Source organism: Salarias fasciatus, chromosome 1, assembly GCF_902148845.1.
Source record: "Salarias fasciatus chromosome 1, fSalaFa1.1, whole genome shotgun sequence".
Classification (NCBI taxonomy): Eukaryota; Metazoa; Chordata; class Actinopteri; order Blenniiformes; family Blenniidae; genus Salarias; species Salarias fasciatus.
This window is the reverse complement of record NC_043745.1, coordinates 7,181,710-7,205,030: the sequence shown is the minus strand read 5'-3', so window position 1 is coordinate 7,205,030 and position 23,321 is coordinate 7,181,710. Positions and strand designations below refer to the sequence as shown.

Here is a 23,321-nt window from a genome sequence, read left to right as displayed (position 1 = left end):
TCTTTTTTAATGAGCCAGGTTTGCAAAAACTGAGTGATTGTTTCAGCAATGTTTTGTTAACCTCCTAAAATGTCTAATTTCTACAGGCTAAAATGACAATGAATGCTCTAAAAGACATGTTTGAGACATTTACCGTTAACATCCACATATTTTAAATTCTGCTTATTATTCTGCTGATTCCTCCGACCTGTATTCAGTCAACCTGACAAGCAGACATTTCAAGCTTTTGCTGCAATGCTTTTTTACAAGCCTCCTGCTGTTGTTCAGTCTCTCAAGATATCTTTTTGAGCTAAACATGCAGGTTTTCTGTGTGAAGTTGTAAAATGTGACTGGTGTTCGGGGGAGAAAGTGACAGTGGCCAGAAGCCGTCCGCAGAGTCCGCTAAAACAGCAATTAAACATGAGACATCTGTCTGTGGTCCTTCCCGTTATCCTCTCCCCCCTCCGCTTTCTGGTAACCGGCAGAGTCCGGAGCCAACTGAACAGACGGCACATCCTACCATTACTGCGGTGAGTAAGGCAGCGTGCAGGCTCCTCATGGCTGGACCAAAACACACCAATACATTTGTGTGTCCTGAAAAGGTTCCGTTTTATTTTAAGTATAAAGTTGAGTGGGACTACTTCCAGTGGCTTTTCATGGTACCTGCATTATGAACACTTTATTCACCCGAACACCATCCTCATAACCCGCTGAACGCATGCTCGGTTCCATCCATTCACGTTGTGTCATCACTGAACCACTGAGAGGTTTGCGGTGGATCTGGAGGCCTTGGTTACACTTGATTTATTTTATTTTCCTCCTCTGGTTGGATGGTGGTTTCCAAGCCGTTGTAGCTGCTCCGCGCCGTCAGCTCGGCTGTGGGGTTCAGATGGCGGCAGGGTGTGGATGGTGTGTGAGGGGTTTCTCCTCCCCACAGCGGTGGGTTTGCCTGAAGTCTTCTTTCTGCAGGCTGAGGGATTCGGGAGGTGTCGGGGGCCGGTAGGTGGTCTTTGCCGCCCCGTGTCCCTGGGGTCTGGTGTGGGTTTCTGGGCGCGGCAGGCCGATCGGTCTGTGGTGCTCTGATAGCGGTTTGGCTGTGTGAGGTGGGCCGCCTCCCACTAACAATGCACTGAGCGCAGTGAGGGGAAGCAAACGTAAACTAAATGAGTCTGTGAAATCAACAAGAAAACATCAATATCTTTACATCTGGTATTGAAGTGAAAAAGATTTGTTGTAAATACAAACCATTCTGATTTTTTTCATGTCAGAAAAATAAATAAATACTTTAAAGGTGCATTAAGGAGTTTTACAACCTTAAAAATACTTATTTTCCACCATAAATATGTTACACATTTTTAATGATGTGTACAATGTGCCCTGACATATTCATTACAAGTATCTCTAACAGCGCTAAATTGTCACTTGAAAGTTTGCAGTGCCGGTCCGGCACCAGCATTTTTTGGGGGAGAATTTGAAAGGAATGACGTAATGTGCGCTCCGGCTTGTTCAGTTTCGCTTTGTCCGCCATTACTCCGCCAGATGCTTAGTGAGCAACAACTGAGCAGGAGCTTCCAGAAAGTAAGAAAAGACTGGCTTCTAGCACTGCCACAGCTCCACACAGACTCCACCAGGTAGAAGAAACTTAAATCTTACTTGAGCGCTACTAAACGAGCGAAGACGGAGTTCCCCTCTTCCGTGCACGTGAGCCACAGGGACGAGTTTTTCACTAAGCTGCATTACGCCCAAGGCCTGCAGGGGGCGCTGTTTCGCATAAAACGTGCAAACTCCTTAAGGCACCTTTAAGCAAAGAATAATCGTGCTTGATCAACATAATTAATTATGTAACAAGTTGTCATATTTTTTTTTAATAAACTAATGGAATTTTTGTTTTTTATCATTGTGGCTGCTCTGCCCCCTTTTAGCCAATCATTATGTGATATTTCTGCCTGGAATTTTTCAGCTGGGTTCTGTCTTTTAAATTTGTGCTTCAGTTGCCCACTGCTTTTAGTCATTGATGAAGTATTTATATGTTATTTTCTACTATTTCATCATAACTCCTACTATTGATAGCTATTAGTTCAGTCTTTAAGGTGTTTTTTTTTTTTTTTTTTTGTAGACTGAGTTCAACTGTTTGTTCTTCCAATTTTTCATTCGGTGCACTGGGTTGGGTTGACTGGAATAAAAATACGCTAAAATCAAACAACAAAGAATTGCAGGTAAAATTTTATACTTAATAAAGTAAGCCACCACTGACCCAAAGATGAGCTACAAGTGGGAAAAATGACCAAATAATCTCATAAAAGGTGGAACGACCAAAAGAGGAAAGGAGAAAAGCTGCAATCAAACCTGTGATCATGTGGCCGATGCCACCAAACCAAGGTGTGGAGGAAAGTCAACATGAACCTTCCTGGACAACACACTGCTGAAGGAGACCAGTAGAACTGCAGTGCAGGTGGAAATAACTGTTTCTGACCACACCTGGTGCAGCAAGCGAGCATGAGAAGACAGAACCTGAAGCAGGAGGGAGAGAACTCGAGTTTCCTTCCATGGCTGATGACCGCTGAGCCCTCAGAGGAATCAGGTCCAAGTTGAAAAGTGACCCCTGACCCCCAGACGGCTTTCTGCTGCTGCAGTTCACTTGCTAAGCTCAAGGTTTGACAAGTAGATTATATGGTTAAGGTTAGCTGCCGGAAGCCTGCAGGAAATTAATGTGTGTGAGTGTGTGTATGTGTGTGTGTGTGTGTGTGTGTGTGTGTGTGTGTGTGTGTGTGTGTGTGTGTGTTCTTGTATTTCTATCCTTGTCGGGCCCAAATGTCCCCACAAGGATAGCAAAACGTGGAACGACGTGCCTTGTGGGGACCTTTTTCCGGTCCTAAGTAGGAGAAACAGTGTTTTCTTGACCATGTTGTTGTTACTGAAAAAAGTAAAAGTGCAAAAACATTTCTTTAGGGTTAGGCTTTGTTGTGGTGTGGGTTAGGGTTAGGGTAAGGGTCAGGGTTAGGGGCTAGACATGAATGGGAGTCAATGGACGGTCCCCACAAGGATAGAAATACAAGACTGAGCGTGTGTGTGTGTGTGTGTGTGTGTGTGTGTGTGCAGCTACTAGCCCTTTAAGCAGCCAGTCCAGGCTGTGATTGGATTGATGGGATGTGTGTGTGTGTTCCAGTCCGGGCTGCTGTGTGTACAGCTCCAGAGCAGCAGGTATCTCCTGCCACACACACACACACACACACACACACACACACTGGAGTGGAGTTGGGCTGAGCAGCAGGACGGCGTCTGCTCACACACACTGAGCAGCCAGCATGAGTATAGTGTCTGAGCCTCTGGTGGGGAGCAGCAGGTCTCTGTCTGCTGCCAAGAGGCACAAGAGCGTCAGGAAGAACTCCAGGAGGATTTATTCAGCGTACCAGGACCACCAGCAAGGGTGAGCCCTCCTTCTGCCTCCGTTTCAACACTTCAGTCAGGACTTCTGGGAGTCCTTCGCGCTTCTCTTTCTTCATTTGTCTGAGTCTCTACTTTAAAGGAGTCGTCTTTCTGAGCTTTAATTGGCCTCCTGTAGGTTATACAATTAGTCATTTGGGAAATCTAATCACCAGAGAAAACTACAAAGAGTTTCCTGTGTGCTGCCGTGACGCTCTCATCCAGTCTTATTCATTTAGTTATGATTGAGTTTGAGTCTTTAATCAAAGCTTAAACATAAAGAAACACATGTACTGTCGGCATGAAGGCGGATCTCCACGTCTTGTCACTTCCCGGCACTGGGTTTGACTTCTGGGAGCATCTCAGGGAAAGTGGAGCTGGAAGGAAGCTATCTGTGTTGATGTGACAGCTTCCTCTCAATTTACAAAAAAAAACAAAAAATAGACAGTAAAAGGTGTGTGTGGGAATTACAAAAAAAAACATTTCAGGAGAAAGTATTTCAGCTTGCACGTCTGTACACACAAATCAGAAATATCCACAGCAATTAAACTAAGCACTGTGAAGAATAGTATTTAATGATGACATAGTATGTAGAATGAAAATCGTTACAATGTGAGTCCTTACATATATCTAGGTATTTCTAATAATAATAATGTATGCAAAATTGTATATGTACATTTAAACCTGTAAACCGCAGTCTCTAATCACTGATAAAAGAGCTAAAATATAAACGAAAAAGAAATTCAAAATACTAGCACAGGGCTATAAAATTGTAAAACTGCCACTTGGAAAATACATAATTCCTGAAGTAAACAGGTGAGATGAAAGAGAAATTCTAAAAACATTGGCAGCACATTATTAGTTTCTCATTTCTGCAGCTGTATCAGCATTTCTCTTCATTCGTATAGATATGAATCAGCAGATGAACCAAACTTTTGATTAAACAGTGACAGCTTTGAACATGTTCATAACCTGCAGTAGAAATAGATAAAATAACCTCTCATCCAGATAATCCAACTGAATAAGCTTCACAGAGTAGGCAAAATATATTACCGTACAAACATAAATACCATCAGAACCATGATAAAAATAATAAAAACAACTAATAAAATGGAAAAGTCTAGATAAGAACAATAATTAAAATAATGTGGTGATGGATTTATCACTGATAAAGCAGCTCTGCAGATCTTATAGTGAAATCTGGAATATATACAATCAGAGACTCTTTTGTGCATTAAGAGATTTTTATGGACCATAAGAGGAATTATAAAATCTGTTTTCAGTGAATCAGGCAGCTAATCTGCATAAAGTAAAGCAATAAAGAAGAAAACTCAATGCAGTGTGTCTGACAGAGACTGAATGTTGCACCAGATAAAGTGGTTCAGTGTCATTTATATCATTTACTGAAACAGAGTATGTATGTTGTAGTGCACTGTACAAAGCACAAGTTTCACCTTCTAAAATTAATTAATGAGTAAAAATAAGTGAATATTGTGCTACAGACTGATGCACTGGTTCGTTTGCAGCCTGGACCACTGTAAAAGTAGTCAGATCTCAGCATTTGGGGAAAATGTGTAAAATGTCCCTAAACAAGCTGCAAATTTCAAACAATATATGTAACATGTTGTAACTTAAAAAACACGGTTATTTAAAATTTGATGGTGGCAACATGGCTCCAAATGTAAAAGTCAGTTCTTCATCATCGATGGACAGGTTGAATGTCAGGGTTGTACTGCAGCGGTTCGACCCGGTCAGGCAACATTAACAGAAATCTGGACAGACGCAGCGACACAGCGTGTATTTCTGCTACTGGTGAAATATACACGTGGATAAATGGATTGTTATTTCATTTACTGGCACTGCCAGTAAAGACAGTGAAATCACCACAAATCCATTTCAGTCTGCAGTTCTTCTGTCATCGACCTCCTGAGGGATCCGCAGGAAGCTTTGGTCTCACACCAAGAATTAACCCCGGTCACGCAGATAGCATCAGACTAATGGGTCTAGAGCTGGTTCAAAAATATACCGAACCAAATTTATAATGCTTTGTACTGAAAAATGAGATATACTGTAATTCCAGTTAAATAAAACAGAGTAAGTCACAGTCTTATACAGATTTTTATTTTCTTTTACATGATGAACTGAGTGTTTTGACTATTTTAGCAGACTGGACATTGACTGGACATCAAGACATCTAGAAAGGTTAGCACTGTCAACAGATATATGGGAACCCAGATATTTTACATAGAGCTTCAGTTTCTTCAGTTTTCAATTTATGTTGATGCAACCAACTTGGTTCTGAGGGGTTGTGAAGCAGATCCTTTCTGTTTACCATCCAGAGACAAAAGTGTGAGAACCATAATGAGGAAATGAAAACAGAGCACTGACGCTTCACCCACATCATTGAAATGTGGTTTTATTTACCCCAATCAATGAAGTAATAATTTTATCATACAGCTTGAAGCAAACCAATAAAATTAATTCAAATTGGACCGGGCTGATCATGTTATATTAACCTTAATCTTCCCTATATTGTTTTTTTTTTTTTTTTTTTTTTTAAATGGATCTCCAAAATGAGAATAATGACAAAAAAAATCCATGCAAGGAAAAACCTGGATGACCCATTCCACTCACAACAAAACAACCTTCACCAAAAAAAAATATTGACCTGAAGTTGTCAAAGCATAAAAAGGCAGTTTGGAATCTAATCTGATTTATCAACAAGTCCATACCATGAGTTTACAAAGAACATTTCAGAAAATGACTTCTTTTTTTTTTAAGTAATTGCAAAAATTTAAAATCATTAGACAAAAATTTCTCTATATATACATTTTTTTTAGTCAAAAGCATTCTATTCAAAGCTCTGCATCCAAGTCACTGTTGGGTTCTCAAATATTTTATTACTGGTGGTTTTCTTCATATTTTCACTTTCAAGTAGCAGATAGGAAACGTATGGTGACAAACGTAGACAATCAACCCGGTTTCATTTTGTTGGTATGTAGAAAACGACGTAAGCATCCAGCGCCGGCGCTCCGTTCAGACTTCATGAGGTAGCAACAGTCCTGCTTTTTCATTTTTGCCTCTGTGTCTCATCGTGAAGCCTTTCAGACGATGAAGACAAAGAGGATGAGCGAGTGGAGAGCAACGACCCGGAGGAGATGTTCCAGAACATTCAGTACCAGAAAGAGATCATCGCCAATATCCGGACTCGGCCCTGGCCAATGAGGCGCAAGCTCAAAGTCCTCAAGTAGGCTTCTTATGTTTACTCTGACCTGTGAAGCTCTGTCTACTGCTTCACTTATACACACACACACACACACACACACACACACACACACACACACACACACACGGACAAATAAATAATTTTCAGTAATACTAAAGTCTTTAAATAAACACTTAAAAGTGTCTTTGAATATGAAAGTGCGAAGAGTCTGTTGTTCAACCGAACTGAACTTGTTGACTGAAACTCTGTTTACATGACGACATTTTCAAGTGAAAGCAGAAAACTTTTGTTGCATTTTGGCTTTCCGTTTACACGCTTGGAGTCACTGAAAATGCAGCTTTTTGAAAACTCTTCCGAAGGTGGAACTTTCACTCCATCGCTGTGTGAACTGGGGAAAACGTTACTTTTAAGAAACGCTGCTACGGCACATGCTCACCACGACTACAGTAAAGATTTCTTCTGCACATGAGTGAGTTTTTGTACATAAATGGGCATTAAAATGCAGACAATGGTGTATTTTTTTCATTCAGTATTACATAAATGTTTCAAATGCTTAAGAATACAGGTTGCACGTGTTAGTGTATTCTATTACAGTAGCTCTATATTACAGTAGTACATGAAATCACCTCATCATAGTGGTGTGAATCCCTGCATTCACCAAGTCAGCATATTGTTGACTTTATCGACAACAGCCCACAGATTCACTCACAGCTGAGCATTACTACCGTCAGAAACGTAGTTTTCCATCATTTATCCTTTAATTACATGTTTCTGACGTCTGGTCTGTCGTCACCATCGATGAAATAAAGCTCAGCCGATGCAGTGAGATTCATCATGGCGGTCTGGGCAGCATGGCAGAGCGTGAATGCACGGCCCCTGGAGACATGCACTCTGATTTACTGCTGTGTATTCAGTCTTTTGAGTTGTATATCGGCGTGAAGATAAATTTGAGCCCGACTCTGGGACTCTCACCACCACCGCAGGCTTCCATGTGAATGGAGGACTTTGATTTAGCTCTTCTTCTGAGCACATGCAATGCTCTTCCGCTCGCTGCTCTGACTCCAGCATCAGTCCAGCGAGTCTAAAACAAGCTTCCTGTGGACCATTTATTGAATAGCATTAAAAGAGATGACATGTCTACATGAAGAGAGCCATTTCCTTTGACACTGATTAGCTGACACTTGTTTTGAGAAGTAGGATTTGCATTTTCTCCTGTTTAAATGGAGACAAAGCATTTTTAAATAAAAAAAAAAGGCACCATTGTCCTGTGAATGGACAAGCAAAATGCCACAAAGGTTTTGTGTTTTCTCTTGAAAATTCTGTTGTTTAAACGGAGCCAAAGAAAGAAGCCAAAAAAAGTCATTCCAACATTTAAAAGTGACTTTACATATGAACGGGCCTGAAAAATCAGCAGACTTGGCAACATTGGTAACAGTCATTTCATTCATCTGTTCATGTGGCTTCCTTTGTCTGAGTGTCGTTGTCCTTCCTTTGTCGTCATTGACCTTTTGGAGCTCTGTGTCTTTAGTATTGTGCTGCAAAGTGATGTTAAAGAGTGTTTTGAGGGACATTGATCACCTTAGTAAATCTCTAGAGAAATAATTCTGAATCAGAATTCTTTTATTGTCATTGTAAACAAAATACAATGAAATTTGAAACAGCTCTTTCAAACAATGCAACAAGAGATTTGAAAAATGTAGGAAGAATGTTGCACGTAGGTTTTGTTGTAGATTTGGTGAGAATTTCAGACCTCTTCAGTCAGACGCTCCTCATCTTCGTCCAGTTTTCCTCAACCCTTGTCGTCCGCATCGCTCCCACACGTTCTTACAAGTTTTTGGAGTTGCACGTCGAGCGATGCGGAGGTTTTGCATCGCAGCAGCGTCTTTGCGACGTGTTACCATGAAATGCCCTTTATGTGAATGTTTTCACGTGAAAACAGAAAACTTTGTGTCTGTTTACAAGACGACAGAGCTCAGAGCCACTGAACATGTTTTTTTTTTTTTTTCGAAAAGGTGGAATCTCTCAGTCCAGATTCTCCTGGAATTTAATTGTTTTATATTTGAGATTCACCCAGATTAACAATCCAGTCTCATCATCTGTCCATCCGTTTGATTGTCCGTCATCTCGCCATTGTTCGTGTTTATAGAGTATCGTTCTCTGAGCACGTACAAAAGCGAAACACCCAGTACAAACCCAAGGGCGCCACTTTGTAGCCTGGCATGCTAGCTGCACCATTTTCAGCTTTTATGCTATTTGTCTGTAAACGGACGTCGTTTTAAAAAACGTTTCCATGTAAACCTAAAACTTTTCTGAAATGAAGTCAGTGGGTCCTCAGTTTATCTTATGCGCCTTAATTATTAGGCCTGAATTGCGTGCGTGCGTGTATGCGTGCGTGTGCACGTGCACTCCCTGATAGTGAAGAAGCCGAGCGCGGAGAGCTGGAGCTGATAGAGATGTGCTGAGTATGTTCCACGGATAACAGGCTTTATACGGGCCGTTTATTACCGCAGAGGTTTTATTACCTTCATCAGGGACGGGATGCAAGTCTGCGTTTCTACACACTCTTCAATCTCAGCCAGAATATCTCTGATTACTGCTGCTGCAACAGCAGCTTGCATTTCTGGCCCCAAATCATTGACTTCATTTACCTCCTAGTTTTGATCATTTCTGCTGGGAATTTGGGGTCGAACACCTCTCCCTGAACTTGATTCTGCGGTTCTGAAAGCAGTTTTCCAGGACAGACTGAGTGATGTATGAATGTATTTGACTCGTGTCGTCTTCTCGGTTGATCGTCCTCCGAATTGTTCCCAGAGCGGTGGCCGGATGAGCAGGTTTTCTTCAGACTGTAAAGGTGTGAAGCTTCTCCAGGTGATAAACTTTAATGGGAGCAGAGCGGTCTGCTGTGACTGCCTCTGGACGGACTGGACCAGAGGCGCGCTGGTTTAGGCTGTGATTTACAGAACGAGACGGTTATTTGCCGAGATTAAAATATGAAACTGTCCACTATTTAGAAAGGACTAACCGGGCACAAATGGGCGTTGACTAGAAAACAGGTGCCCGCGTGAAAACAGAATAGATATATTCTGTCTGCAGCTCGACGTGTCTGTATTTATGAGAGCGTTACAGCTGCGTCTTGTACACAGTCGATCACTTTAAATGGTACCCCGGCCTAAATGGCTGAATAACAGGGGCCAGGGTGCTGCTGAGGCTGGTAAACAATAATAATAATAAAAAAAAATGGAATTACAAAGGCAGCTACATGTTGTTAAATACACAAAATGATTGAAACGCAGCGAACAAATCAAACACGCAAGACGACAAACACACACCAGCTTCTCACAAGTGTCACGGTTTTCTACCCAACAAAACTTTCTCAAGGTGTCTCCGTCATGTTTAACTCTCACGCATCAAACGTAATCGTTTCACAACAACCTGCTCCTCATTATGCAGCTGACCCCGGAGAGGTTTCCTGTTTTCCACTGAACTGTCATGTCTCGTTGTGCATTCTTTGTGTCACACAAACAGCAGCGGTCGGAATAAAGCTTTGAGCAATGCGCCGCAGTCATGTTTCTACTTTTGGCGGTAATATGCAGGTAGCTGATTACTGTTATGAAATTAGTGACAGTTGTTTTACTTGGAGATTGAGACGGAGCTGTTTCTTGGCTCTTAAAGAGTTGCGCTTTTATTAAACTAATTTGCTGACGGACCGTCCCATTAATACTGAACTAATCCAGTCTTCACGACAAGCTGCATGAACGATATTTGTGAGCAACAGTAACAACATGGCACAGCAGGCGGGATGCTGCTGCGGCTTGTTTTTATAAGATCTGCCTGCAGCTGTTAGCTTTACGAAGTCTCAGCCGCAGTGTGGCGGTGTAGTGGTGCACCCATTCATCTTTCTCTCCTTTCATTCATACATTTACAAATCCCCCATGATGCACCACTCGGCAGTATTAAAGAAGCAGATTGACTCTTTTTTTCTTGCCCCGAGGATGATGAAGCCATGACACGCCCTCCTCTGCTTCTGATTGGCTCGTCAGCCCTCCTGCTGCAGTGAACGCAGACATTAACCAATCAAATCAGTGAATGCCGTTTACATTAACCAGTCAGAGGCAGAGCAGGGCGGGACATAACCCGGCAAATATTGCTAAGTGATGAATTATACAAAATTATGACAATGACAATGCATGTTGGAGCCAATTAGGAAAGTAAATTTAATTTGTTTATTTGATACATATGTATAAGTTATGGAAAAAGAAATTAAGGATTGTGTTTGTTTTGTAGATAATTATTACTCTGTATCTCTCCTCCTCCCAGTCAGGCCCTCCTCCCTGCAATCAGGATAAAAGCGCAGGTGTGAGGGATTCTGGTGAGGTGTGGAAGGAGAGAGACAGTTTTTCAACCGCAGACAGTACATTGATTGATAGAAAGATTTGATTTGTTTCGTTATATTTTCAGTTAAGTCAACCACGGAGAGTGTTTTTGGTTTGTTTAAATAAATGTGGAATTCGAAGTTGAGGAAACATCTCTGCGAGTGCTTTTTGTATCTGCGAGTCAAAACCTCCTCCTCAAAGGGCGATTCTTTTTTTAATTGGGACACCAGCATGAAAGAATCGCTGTATCAATGCAAATGATATGGAGGAATTTTCACGAAGGCCGCTTTAAAACAGGCTAAGATGGAGAGTATTCCTACTTCCTCACTATGCCACTGCAAAGACGTCTCTTTTAATTCTTTAGAATTAATGCAGGAAATTTGATTGTTTCGAACTCTCAGTAGACTCTAAAAACACCCTAAACCACGGCCGGTGGGGAGATAACAAGAGTCAATATTTATTCATAAGTTGAGCCAAAAGTAGAAAGATCCTGTTCAGCAGTCGCCAAAATGGAGTGATGGAAGGTTTTGAATCTAATTTTTAAGACAAAAAAGGTGTAAAAGCAGAGAATAATTATGCATAGAATCAACAAAAGGTTGATTCTGCCAAAGTGAAAGGCTGAACACTGCATCTATTGAAATTTTTTACATAAAAACTTTCATTAAAACTGACTTAAAAGTTATTTGAAGATGAAATCGGTGTTTGTTGCAAGAAATCACAGATCTTTTGCAACATTGATTGAGTGTTGCTCTTTATATGACGCCCAACTTGCTCAAAGGAGTGTTTCTCGAAAAACTACACTTAGGATATTCACTATGAGTCAAATGTTTTTACTTTTCTACAGTTCATGATTAAAGACGCTTTGGCCACAGTACAGATTGCGTGTAAATATTGTGTGTGTGTGTGTGTGTGTGCGTGTGTGTGTGTGTGTGCGTGTGTGTGTGTGTCTGTGTGTTTCACAGACAAGCCAGAGAGATTGTATTGCAGTATGAAGGCCGACTGACCAGAACCAGAGGTTACCAGACCGCTGGAGCTGACGTAAGAGCACTCTCCTCATCCATCCATCCATCTTCACACACATCTTCAGAAGCTTCGGTCGACATGTGGAAACACGTATCTCACCTATCATGCACCTTTTGTAGAGAAAGTGTTGTTTATTGATCTATTAGACCCTCGGCTCTCAAACTGTGGTACACGTACCACTGGTGGTACGTGAGCTCCCTCTAGTGGTACGTGGGGGAATCACAAATATATTTATTCTTTGAAAAGTAGTTAAGTCAAAACGTTCAGAAACAAATTATACCACAAAAATACGTAATAACTTAAAATTAAAATGCATCAGATCAACTGTAATTCATATTCAGTTTTTCTCCTCTAATATAACATGTTGGACTGCGACGTGCTCACGTTCAGTCACGCAGTAGCGCGCACATACGTCATCCATGATTAAACTAGCTTAGCTTCACCGTCATGTCAAGCTAGCGTGCAGAGGTGTAATGAAAGGTTTGAAAACTCTACAAACGTGGCTCCAAACAGGAGCTATTGGGAAAAGAAGTGCAGAACAGGAGGAAGATACAACTAGCAGCCCTGTTGAAACTGAAGTTGACCACAGTGAAGCGAGCACGAGTGCTAGTGTCACCGGCATCTGCTAACGTTAGCAACGAACATGCGTGTGAGAGAGAGAGAGAGAGAGAGAGAGAAGAGAGAATCTATATATGTGAACGTATGTTTGTCATGCCAATAAAGCTTGTTTGAATTGAATTAAATTGAGAGAGAGAAAGTGTGTGAGGGTGAGAATATGAGAGAGAGAGCTGTTTCTGTATTTGTTTTTTTTTTTGGGGGGGGGGTCATAACGGTGGTACTTGGAAAGCCTAGTATTTTCTGAGGTGGTACTTGGTTCAAAAAGTTTGAGAAACACTGTATTAGACTGTATGCTGGTGTTTTATTGTACCTTTAGGACCAGCTCATCACCAGAATGTCAGCAGAAGACCTCAAAGAGTTTTTTTGACAGATCTGGTCAACAACGCACCCAAAAGTCACAAAAATGAGGCAGAAATATAAACTGTATTAAACATAAAGCTCCACAGTAGCTGTCCAGTGTACTGCTACAACCTTATTGATCGTCCGCCTGTTTGCTGATCGGAGCCTCTCTGTTATTTCACTGCACTGCAGCAGTTTGGCCGTCAGAGCCGGAGCAATAAAACATGTTGGGTTTCTCTTCCACCATATAAACTCTGGTGTCAGAAAGGTCTTAGACGTCTTACAAAATACACATGTTTATTGCACTAAATGTGTTATTTGTGCACATTTACAGTGCGGAGGACGGGCAGAGTGGGGATGGCTGAGCAGCCGTAGCACAACAGCGCCACTGAATTTATGAGCTGTTGTTATAGCTCAGTTTAATTAAAGTGTTCAGGCAGCTCAGACCCCATTAGAATAAATTGACTTTTAGTGAGCCGTCTGATGATGAGTTATTAATTCTTCTGTTTGGCTCCCACTTAATTGAAAATCAGAATCACTGAGCCGACCCCGTCTTGATTAACAATCGCCAGCTCAGTTGTGTGAAAAGCTCTGGGGTCGCATCGTATCACTTCACAATGAGACAGACAAGGGCATCTTCACAACACGTTCTGGATTGTGAAGGTTATTTCCCCAAAACATTAAAGTTTGCAGACAATTTGTAAAAAGTGTAATAAAGTCATTAACTCTTTCCTTTAACGGACTATCCAAACATACAGCATGGATTTTTTTTTTTTCCTGAAACTTTAAAATATGAACCAACCAATCAGAAATGTGTGTTTTAATGATGCTCTGTTGACGTCTGTGTGGTTCCGTTACTGAAGTTAGGAAGCAAATGGATCCAGTGTAGCTCTTCTCAGTCTTTTACATGGAGTTCTTCATAATTCTAAGGCTTCATTTACACGGCAGCATTTTTAAATGAAAATAGAAAACTTAAGTTGCACAGTGATGCTTTGAGTCACTAAAAATACCACTTTTTGAAAATGGTTCCCGAAGTGGAACTTTTTCAAAATGTTGTAAATCCGTCTCACACCAGTACCGCTTAGTGCACGATAACGTCAATCAGCTGTACAAATTCATATGCTTATGATTCAATATCATTCATAAATCCAATCAAATGTCTTAGAGCAAAACGTTGTCCTCCATCTTGGCTCCTCTTCTGCAGCTGCTGAAGAAACTTTCCCGGGTGCTTTACAACGTCGTGGTTCTCTTCATTCCCTGGGAAGTTCGGATCAAGAAGATTGAAAGTAAGTTTTACCAGCTCAGCAAAAGAGCTCTGCCTGTCGGCAATAGATTATTTTAGGTTTCAGACTGATTTTGTTCAGATCAGCTGTAGTGGCATGAAAATGTTTGTGAAACATGTATCAACGTTCAAACTTGTTATGTTTAACACTACAGAACACACAGTTGTAATGTGCCATGTCTTTACTGAACACAGCCGTCATACATTCACAGTGCTGCTGGGAAAACCAAGAAAACCCTGATTTAATAACTACACACAGCTCTGGTGGCGGCGTTGTGACTGGATTTCAGAGCCTCGTTATAGAACCGCTTCAGTAGAAACAGGTTTTTGGATATCAGGTGTTAACTGTCCTCTCAGGTCTCTGTTCCTCTTTCAGGTTTCGCTTGGAGGTTTGGTTTATTTCCATCTGCTGTTTCAGGCCACGGGCCTCCATTTATTCTTCTGTTTGCACTTTTCAGTGGCACCATAGTTCTAGTTTGATTTTTTTTGGTGGTGGCATCTCCATTTCATTCTTCTCAAACACTCTCAAGAGGTTTACAGGGTTTTGGACAGGAATGACATGATGGCTGTGATAGACAGGAAACTACTACAAAAGATCACCTATTGACTGTGAAAATCAAATATTGGATGACTCTGCTTTTGTGGAAGATTAAAAGAGATAACGATACACCTGTACATTTACATGACTGGACAAAGACAACTTTCAATTTAAAAGAGTCATTTGACTTTTTTTTAAAGCACTCAAACTTTATTTACTTTTTCCTTTTTTGTTATTGTACACTATTTCTGTTTGTTGTGAAAATATTAAAGCAAACTAACAATTCTTTCAAAATGTAAATGACTTTATTGGACCTCCTGTATTCAAACTCATCAAACTCCATTTAACTGTCTAGAGCGTCTTTTCCCAGCTGGATGTTTAATGTCTGTGTTTGAGAAAGACTTGGGTTGTTTTCCCTATGAGCTACTTACTGCATGTGAATTTCACAGAAATGTTTTTCCTGTCGTCCTCAGGTCACTTTGGCTCGGGCGTGGCCTCCTACTTCATCTTCCTCCGCTGGTTATTTGGCATCAACATCGTCCTCACCATCATGACTGGAGCCTTCATCGTCCTACCAGAGGTAGGTTTTTAAGTCTCCTGTGTTGATCAGTGCAGATCACAGAAATATTTACAAACTAAAAGTGAAAATTGTAGACAAAGAGCAGGAAAAAAAAAAGAAACCTGGAGGATTTATGTCCGTCTCTGACATGCAGACACAAGCAATTTCCCCTGACATGACTTATCCCATCATCCCCTCCTGCTTTAATCTCACACTTCCATTTATTTCCTCTGCGTCTCGCACTCCCTCCATGGTTTGTTAGAACTACCTTCCCCGATCTGCTCTCACGCATCCCGTCTTCGTCTCATCTCAGCTTAGTGAGTCATATCATCCACCATCAAACATCATGGACGATCTGTCACATTTTATGTTTCCGTCTGACTCTGAATTATTTGACCACAGACGCAATGCAAGATCCAGTGGCACTTTTTTTCCTCCTCCACTCTGCCAAATTTATTTTTATTCATCTTTTAGTTCTTAGTACAGGCCTAAACCTAATCTCTGATCATTAAATGAATCTTTTGATTGCATTACATGTCGCACACCACGGGCTTGGCCTGTTCACACTGTGACTTGTTGGTGCAAACTAAGCAAATTAGCATTCAAAGACCTTAAACTCACCTGTGTGTCGGCATTGGACTAGAAAACCACAAGAAAACTTAAAGTGAACGTACAGCAAGTCTATTGAACGTCTTCGCATTACAGTGCATTTAGCTGATCTTTTTTTTTTTTTGTGCACCGCAGCTGCTGGCAGGAGCTCCGTTTGGAACAACGAGGAGTAAAACCATCCCCAAAGAGCATCTGGCTTCAGCCCAGGACCTGGACACCATCTGGTCTCTTGGGGCAAGCCTCCTTTTCCTTTTACTGTTCTGTCAATAGCACATTACTTAGAGATACAATGAACCATTATTTGAGCATTATTTTATTGCCACCTTGACCTCTACTGCAGGGGCAATTTAATCTTCTCCCTCTTCACTTGTTACAGAAGTTTAGAGCTGAGTTAAAGCCCCAGGCTGCTGCAGACATCATTCTGAGAGCCCTATAGCTACAAGACATTTCACATCAGGGCTATTATCAGTTATATGCTTTGTCCTATAACATGGAGTGCATGCGCTTCCTGGAAATGATGGAGATTGAGATTGATGAAAAACAAGTGTCATGGTATTTCTGTGTTGTTCCCCGTCTATGGTGGTCAGTATTTTTTTAAGCTGCAAGAATAGAAATTAAAAAAATCAAACAAGTTAATCTAACATGGCACTTAGAAAGGCTCCCTCTTGTGGTCTGATCCAGCAGACTGTGGCTCACACTGCCACAGAAGACACAACCCTGTCTCCACAAAATTGGCCACTGAGCAGAGCTAAAACCACCAATGATCCCCATAAGAACAGAACAGTTCATTAGAGTGGAGTAAAAAAGGGTATGATCTGATACATGATGCCATGTGGATGGTCTGGTGTGTGTAAGACGCCGATCCATCGATCACGTGCAGACTATGGAAATCTGTCACCTGGACTTGGTCACATCTTGGAAGAAGAGTGTCTCCTCGTTCACGTGGAGCCATCAGTTCATGCTGCTCCCTTCACTAACTGTGGTGGGGAGCTCAGGTATTTAAACTCTGGGTGTGTTACTCAGGGGTTTTTATGTTAATGGGCCACAGGACTCAGCGTGTCGCTCACTGATTTTCTCTTGTGTTTTAGTAACCTTCACTGCAGCTGTTGAAGTAACAACGAGTTTAATGAAGCCACTTCTGATTGATCATGACCCTTTGAATTTAAAGCCTTAAATTAGTTTGGGAGAGAAGAATGAACGCTGCTGTAGATGGAGGAGAGATGGTCGTATTTTCCACATTCATGGCTTCACTGGCTCCTCTCTCAATCAGTCTTCAAAAATGTGTAAATTGCCGTCCTCAAAAGACTGCAACTGCTTCTCGAGATGTTCACAGTCCAGTCTGGAAATTACAAGTTAGTCTTTTGATTAAAGGCGTGAGCAGTGCGCTTGTTCAGGGGTTGTTTAGTTTCATGGAAAGTGTATTTCCTGAGGGCAGTGTCTTCTTTCAGTCAAATAATGTTCAGAAATGGTTTAAGGAGACAACTATAACCGGTCAATAACCAGAGGTGATGGCTTTTCCTCCAAATACTTCCAATTGTAATTCGATAGAAAACACGTTTGATCCATTGTGGTGCCATCTCTGAACTTCCAAGACCTAAAAGATCCACTAGCATCAGGTGCTACATACACCAAGCACGTCTTGAGATCTTTAGGTCCCGTTTAGACAACATTCTCAGTGAAAACTCATTGTTATGGCTTTTTCATTTCTGAAAAGTGTCGGCATTTGTGCAACAAGATTTTGAAAATGACATCAGTTTACGGAAGCGACAGAAACCCATGCAGTTAGCATGCCAGGCCACGAGGTGGCGCTGCTGTTTGGTTTTGTAATGAAATCCCACACATGTGAACACACAGAACAATATACCAGAGACATCAACAATGGTGACTCAGCTCTAAATATACCGAGTCCAGGAGGATATGGACTGGGAGTCATGAAACTTTGGAGGAAAACACTGTTATTGTATGGGCTCAATATAATGCCATAAATGCTTTGCATCTACAAATGAATGTTTGCACATAGTTTCAGAGTTTGCATTTGTAAATAAAGTTTTGCCATTCTGTTAAACAAATCTGCACAAAAAAATTCAACTCTGTTAATGTGTAGAAATGTGTACGCATGTGCAGAAGAAGTGTTTCTATGACCGTGGTGCACAGGCACAGTAGCAGCATTTCCCTCTGTTTCCTCAGAGAGCGAGTTGGAGCGTTTTCTGAAAGTTCCACCTTGGGAGCCATTTTCAAAAAGCTGAATTTCCAGGGGCTCAGTGCACTGTTGTCATGTAAATGGACAACCAAATGTTTCTGTTTTCACTTGAAAACATTGTGTAAATTGGGCATTTATGGAATCCTTGCCTCAATCTGTTAGTTCTGTTGAGTCTACAAAATGGAACAAAGACGTCGGTACAATTCCACAAGTAGTCAGAGCTGGTGAGGTAGAAAAAGACAGTGTTGAGCAGTGGTCATAATGTTATGGCTGATCATTCAGAGTGCAGTTTGGGAATTCACAGCTGCAGCAAATTTCTAATCCTTGTGTCTACTGTAAAGTTTGTGCTCTTTAGTCAACTTTTTCACTATTTAAAGCACATATCTTGATTCCCCACAGCACAAATATGGCTCATATCAGAATAAACACATTCAAATATTCAGAATAGGGATCTTAAGTGGGTACATAGTTCAGTACACAGAAGAGCTTCTCATTCATGTGCCACCTTGTAACTGAACTGAATGTGCTGTGTTTGACCGTCCACAGGGCTACCTGCAATACTCGGTGCTGTTCTACGGTTACTACGGCAGAGTGAGGAAAATTGGCAGTGCAGGATACCGGTTACCTCTTGCCTACTTCCTGGTTGGGATGGCCGTCTTTGCTTACAGTTTCATCATTCTGCTACGGAAGTAAGCTTGTTTCTCTGCTGTTAATCCAGATGTGAGGGAACAGAAAATGGTGTTAATAAAGCAGAAACCTTAGAACTGTTCTTAAAACGAAATCTTTCGATAAGAATGTGCTCAAAACATGTTTTACCAGCTAATAGAAATATGAAGAAGACACAGAGCTGCACTAAGTGAAGCTAAATCTCACATCTTTTTTCCTCCTGATATCTATAGATGTCGAACATTTTTTCTGAAAATGACCCTCATAGAAACATTGTAGCCATTACATATTTTCACCATTATGCTTTGTAAGTTTAATCACTAGAAGTCAAACTGCGGCTAATATGTATTAAAATACGCAGACTCTGAAAACATCCATTCCCAAATCCAATAAAGACACAGTCCACCTAAAAATCTAAATATCTGGAATAAATTCCAGCATTCCATTAAAGTCTGCTTTCCACTCGTACACATCTCACTGAAACTTAGTGATGTTTGGCTTTTGGGTGAAATTCAAGAAAATTGTAAAAAGTTCATGCTACAGTGATATTATTATGATAAAAGTGGTACATTTTAGCAGAAGTGTATCATAATGCTTTTCTCATCTCACACAATTTAATGAAGCAAAAGTCAACACCAATGGAGGTGTGATACCACATGTCCATGTCTCAACAACTCCTCATGTGACCTTGAGCATCGAGCACAGCTTGACAGCAGCGTTCCTGCTGTTCACAGCTGTCTGCTGGGAGGCGTCAGACTCTTCTATAGGGGCCCTCCGGTCACCGAGGTTCTCTGTACAGAGTTACCACCCTCTGCACGGCGACTCAGCCGATTTCAAACGTTTTCCAAATGCATACAGCAACATTTCATTGGTAACGTATGATTTGACTACATGTGTACATCCAGAATGGCTAAGAACTCCCGCCTCAGCCTGGCCAGCGCGTCTGACGAGAACTTCACCTTCTGCTGGAGAGTTTTCTGTGCCTGGGACTACCTGATCGGAAACCCCGAGGCTGCAGAGAGCAAAGGAGCCGCAATCGTCAACAACATCCGGGTCAGAGACGTACAATAAACCACACACACACACACACACACACACACACACACACACACACACATACACTTACACACACACACAGGTTTGTATTTCTATCCTTGTGAGGACACTCATTGACATAATACATTTACTAGCCCCTAACCCTGACCCTTATCCTAACCCTAACCCAAACCACAACACAGTCTAACCCTAAAGAAATGTTTTTGCACTTTTACTTTTTTCAGTAACAACAACATGGTCAAGCAAACACTGTTTCCCCTCATTAGGACTGGAAAAAGGTCCCCACAAGGCACATCGTGCCAGGTTTTCCTATCCTTGTGGGGACATTTGGTCCCCACAAGGATAGAAAAACGCACGCACACACACACACACACACACTCACACACTCACACACACACACACTTACACAGCCATCTCTGGATCACAGTTGATCTCAAATATTCACTCCAGTTTCCCGCAGAGCTCATTTTCAGGCATATTTCTAAAAGAATGCTCCAGAATCTGAAGTACAACTTACTGTAAGGTAAATACACTGTAATGTTTTTTTTTTTTTTAAATGTATGTTTGTGAATTTTATTGTCAATATTTCTCATTCAGTGTGGTCATTAAATGCTAACAGCCATAAAACCTCTCAAAATAAGCGGGCAGCAAATCAAATCACTGAACTTTAGTTGAAGCGCTAATTAGTGATAAATGTAATAAATGGCCTCTGTGATTGTCTGTGTGGCACTTCTGTTATTCAATTAGGAGCTCGTCACGGTCATAAATCATGCTCTGTTGGCTTGCAAGAAAATAAAATGTAGCTGCAAAACACTTAAACATGGCATCAATTTATATAATTTCTCAATTACTGCTCTGACACCAGAATGCTATGATTGGAAAAGCTGACTGATTAATTCATGTGGTGTTTTTCTCTGAACAGGAAGCCATCGTGGAAGAACAGGAAAAGAAGAAAGATACAAGTCTGTAAGTGTCTGCTCTCCATATTGCCTGCTTTTTAAAAAATATTTTTCCCAAAGCTTGCTGTGTATTTTCTGAAAGTAACATTTGGGACGTTTCATCTTGAATCAGTCAACCTTTGTGAAGCACCTTAAACGCAGGTTTTATGATTAAAAAGTGCCTCAAAGATCATTGAAATTTGAACAATAAGAGTAAAGAAATGGAGCAAGAAAGCCCCCAATATAAGATTAAGTTAATTGAGACTGTTGAATTAGTTTTGTGTTGTTTTTTGTCACACAAATCACACAAAAGATCACGCAGAACCTTTCACCACCAAAACCTGAGAAACGCTGATGCCGTATGATTGTCTTATTAGAACGGCCTGTCGTTCTTCAGGGCGGTTCTCATCAGTCTGCGTATCTTGGCCAACATCCTGGTGCTGCTGTCGCTGGCCGGCAGCATATATATCATCTACTTCGTGGTGGACCGCTCTCAGAAGCTGGAGCAGGAGAAGCCGGAGCTGACGCTGTGGGAGAAGAATGAGGTAGAGGAGCGGAGCTGACGTCCTCGTCTTCATCCTCATTAGTCTGATTAGATTATCCAACATGTGATCCAGTTCAAAGGAGCCCATCAAAGAGGAGAGCTGATTGTTGAAGACGTTCTCTCAACACCGGCGGAAGCTTCATTTTTTCAACTTATATCTTCAATATGTCATGTTTTTATAATACGTTCTATAAATACAGCATTATAGATGCGCTGTGACAGCCTTTCTAGCTCTGGCCAAACGTTTCAAGCGTTTCTCTCGTCGACTCAGTTAACTTGTGTTGATATTTCTCTGACCCCTGGTTAACCAGGTGAGTGTGGTGGTTTCTCTCATCACTATGATCGCTCCGTCCGCCTTCGAGCTGGTGTCCCAGCTGGAGATGTACCACCCTCGCACATCCCTTCGATTCCAGCTGGCCAGGTACTCTGAGCAAACCCCGCCTGCGGCGCTCCGAAGGCAGACGACAATCCCGCCGCACGCTAACTGTGTGTTTGTTTCCAGAGTGCTGGTTTTATACCTGGGGAATCTGTACAGCCTCATCATTGCCCTGCTGGATAAAGTGAACAGTATGAGCTCTGCGGTGAGTGAAGAGTGGCTCATGTGCAACTGTATTAGTGGAACAAACAGGCTGAAACTTTATGCTAATATCTTACAGTTTGATGTAGATGAATTGGTCTGTTTCTTTCTTGAAACACTGAAAAGTTGCCAAAATCAGACCTGACTCCCTGTGAGGTGTGGCGATTAGTGATGTGCAGATGAAGCCTCATGAAGCTTCATGAACCTCTGTCTTTTTTTATCTGAAGCCACTAGATGGTGCTATCTGTGAAAGAAATGTTAGAGAGCACACTTCATTGCCAATCCTCCAGCCTCTATATTAGAACCAATAGTGCCATCTAGTGGCTTGAGAAAATAAAGACAGCGGTTCATGAAGCTTCATGAAGCTTCATCTGCACATCACTCGCGGTGACAATTCAGTGTCCACCTGCGACGTCACGTCGCACTCCACGGCTGTCTGGACCAAACCGCTTCATTTCACCTAAAAAGAACCAAACCTGGACACTCACTCTGCCATCTGGTGGTGTTGCAACAGAAAACCATCATAATGAAAATAAAGAAGCTGAAACTAAATTGACAACCAGAGTAACAACTAGACTGTTCCTGTGTAATAACTCTGCTGTCTTAGGTGAGAGGGATCCTGAACCATGCTGTCCTCATATAGGCGACAGGAAAATAACATTATCAATGCTGTATGCAGAAATACACCTGGACACACTCTGATGGTGTATTTGACCTGTGGAAGACATGTTGGCATTGCGCTAGATGTCATCTGTGGCTGTATTTTGACGCCTCAGTTTGAAGAAACTGCACTAATGGACTTTGGTCAACTGATGGATTAATTGCCTCCACACTGAAGCCATGTGCTGTATTTAGTGTATAAACAGTACAGATGTGGCTGGACTGTAGTCTTTGTCTCCTCCAGGTCCCAGTGAGTCCAGCAAACTGGACTGACTCCAGCTCCTTCCTGGCCACCATCTCTCAGCCCGAGGCGGACAGCCTCTCCACCCTGGTGTCGGACATCTCCATCTCCGGCCATCACAACAGCACCATGGCCACCATCACCACCGTGCTGGACGCCACCAACAGCAGCGGCGGCGGCGCCGCCAGGAGCCGGAGCAGCTCCGGGCTGGTCTCCAACCAGACGGGTCTGTTTGAGAAGAACACCCGGTCTCAGCAGGATCAGTGCTGGGAGACCTACGTCGGACAGGTTTTCAATTCAAATTTTTCATTCAATGAAAACTTCTAGAGTCAACGAGTCAACATGATTGATCATTTCTACAATCTGACAAGTTATTCTGACTGTAATATGAACTAGTCTACTTTATTTCTGAGTTCCAACTACATGTGGCCAAATCATTCCTGCCTTTGAAGGTGTAAATGGTGTAATAA

The 23,321-nt window shown here is 41.8% G+C and overlaps 1 protein-coding gene across 1 annotated transcript in view; it reads left to right on the top strand.

Moving 5' to 3' along the window:
* Positions 1-3,284: 3,284 nt before the first annotated feature.
* Positions 3,285-23,321, top strand: part of tmc3 (transmembrane channel like 3) — a 29,196-nt gene continuing 9,159 nt past the window's right edge. The window contains exons 1-13 of the mRNA XM_030119291.1: positions 3,285-3,406; positions 6,503-6,649; positions 11,964-12,039; positions 14,186-14,267; positions 15,275-15,381; positions 16,105-16,203; positions 18,716-18,858; positions 19,741-19,888; positions 20,814-20,857; positions 21,227-21,374; positions 21,685-21,794; positions 21,876-21,965; positions 22,866-23,139. Of these exons, the coding sequence (XP_029975151.1) occupies positions 3,285-3,406; positions 6,503-6,649; positions 11,964-12,039; positions 14,186-14,267; positions 15,275-15,381; positions 16,105-16,203; positions 18,716-18,858; positions 19,741-19,888; positions 20,814-20,857; positions 21,227-21,374; positions 21,685-21,794; positions 21,876-21,965; positions 22,866-23,139 (1,590 nt within the window). The remainder of the gene's footprint in view (positions 3,407-6,502; positions 6,650-11,963; positions 12,040-14,185; positions 14,268-15,274; positions 15,382-16,104; positions 16,204-18,715; positions 18,859-19,740; positions 19,889-20,813; positions 20,858-21,226; positions 21,375-21,684; positions 21,795-21,875; positions 21,966-22,865; positions 23,140-23,321) is intronic.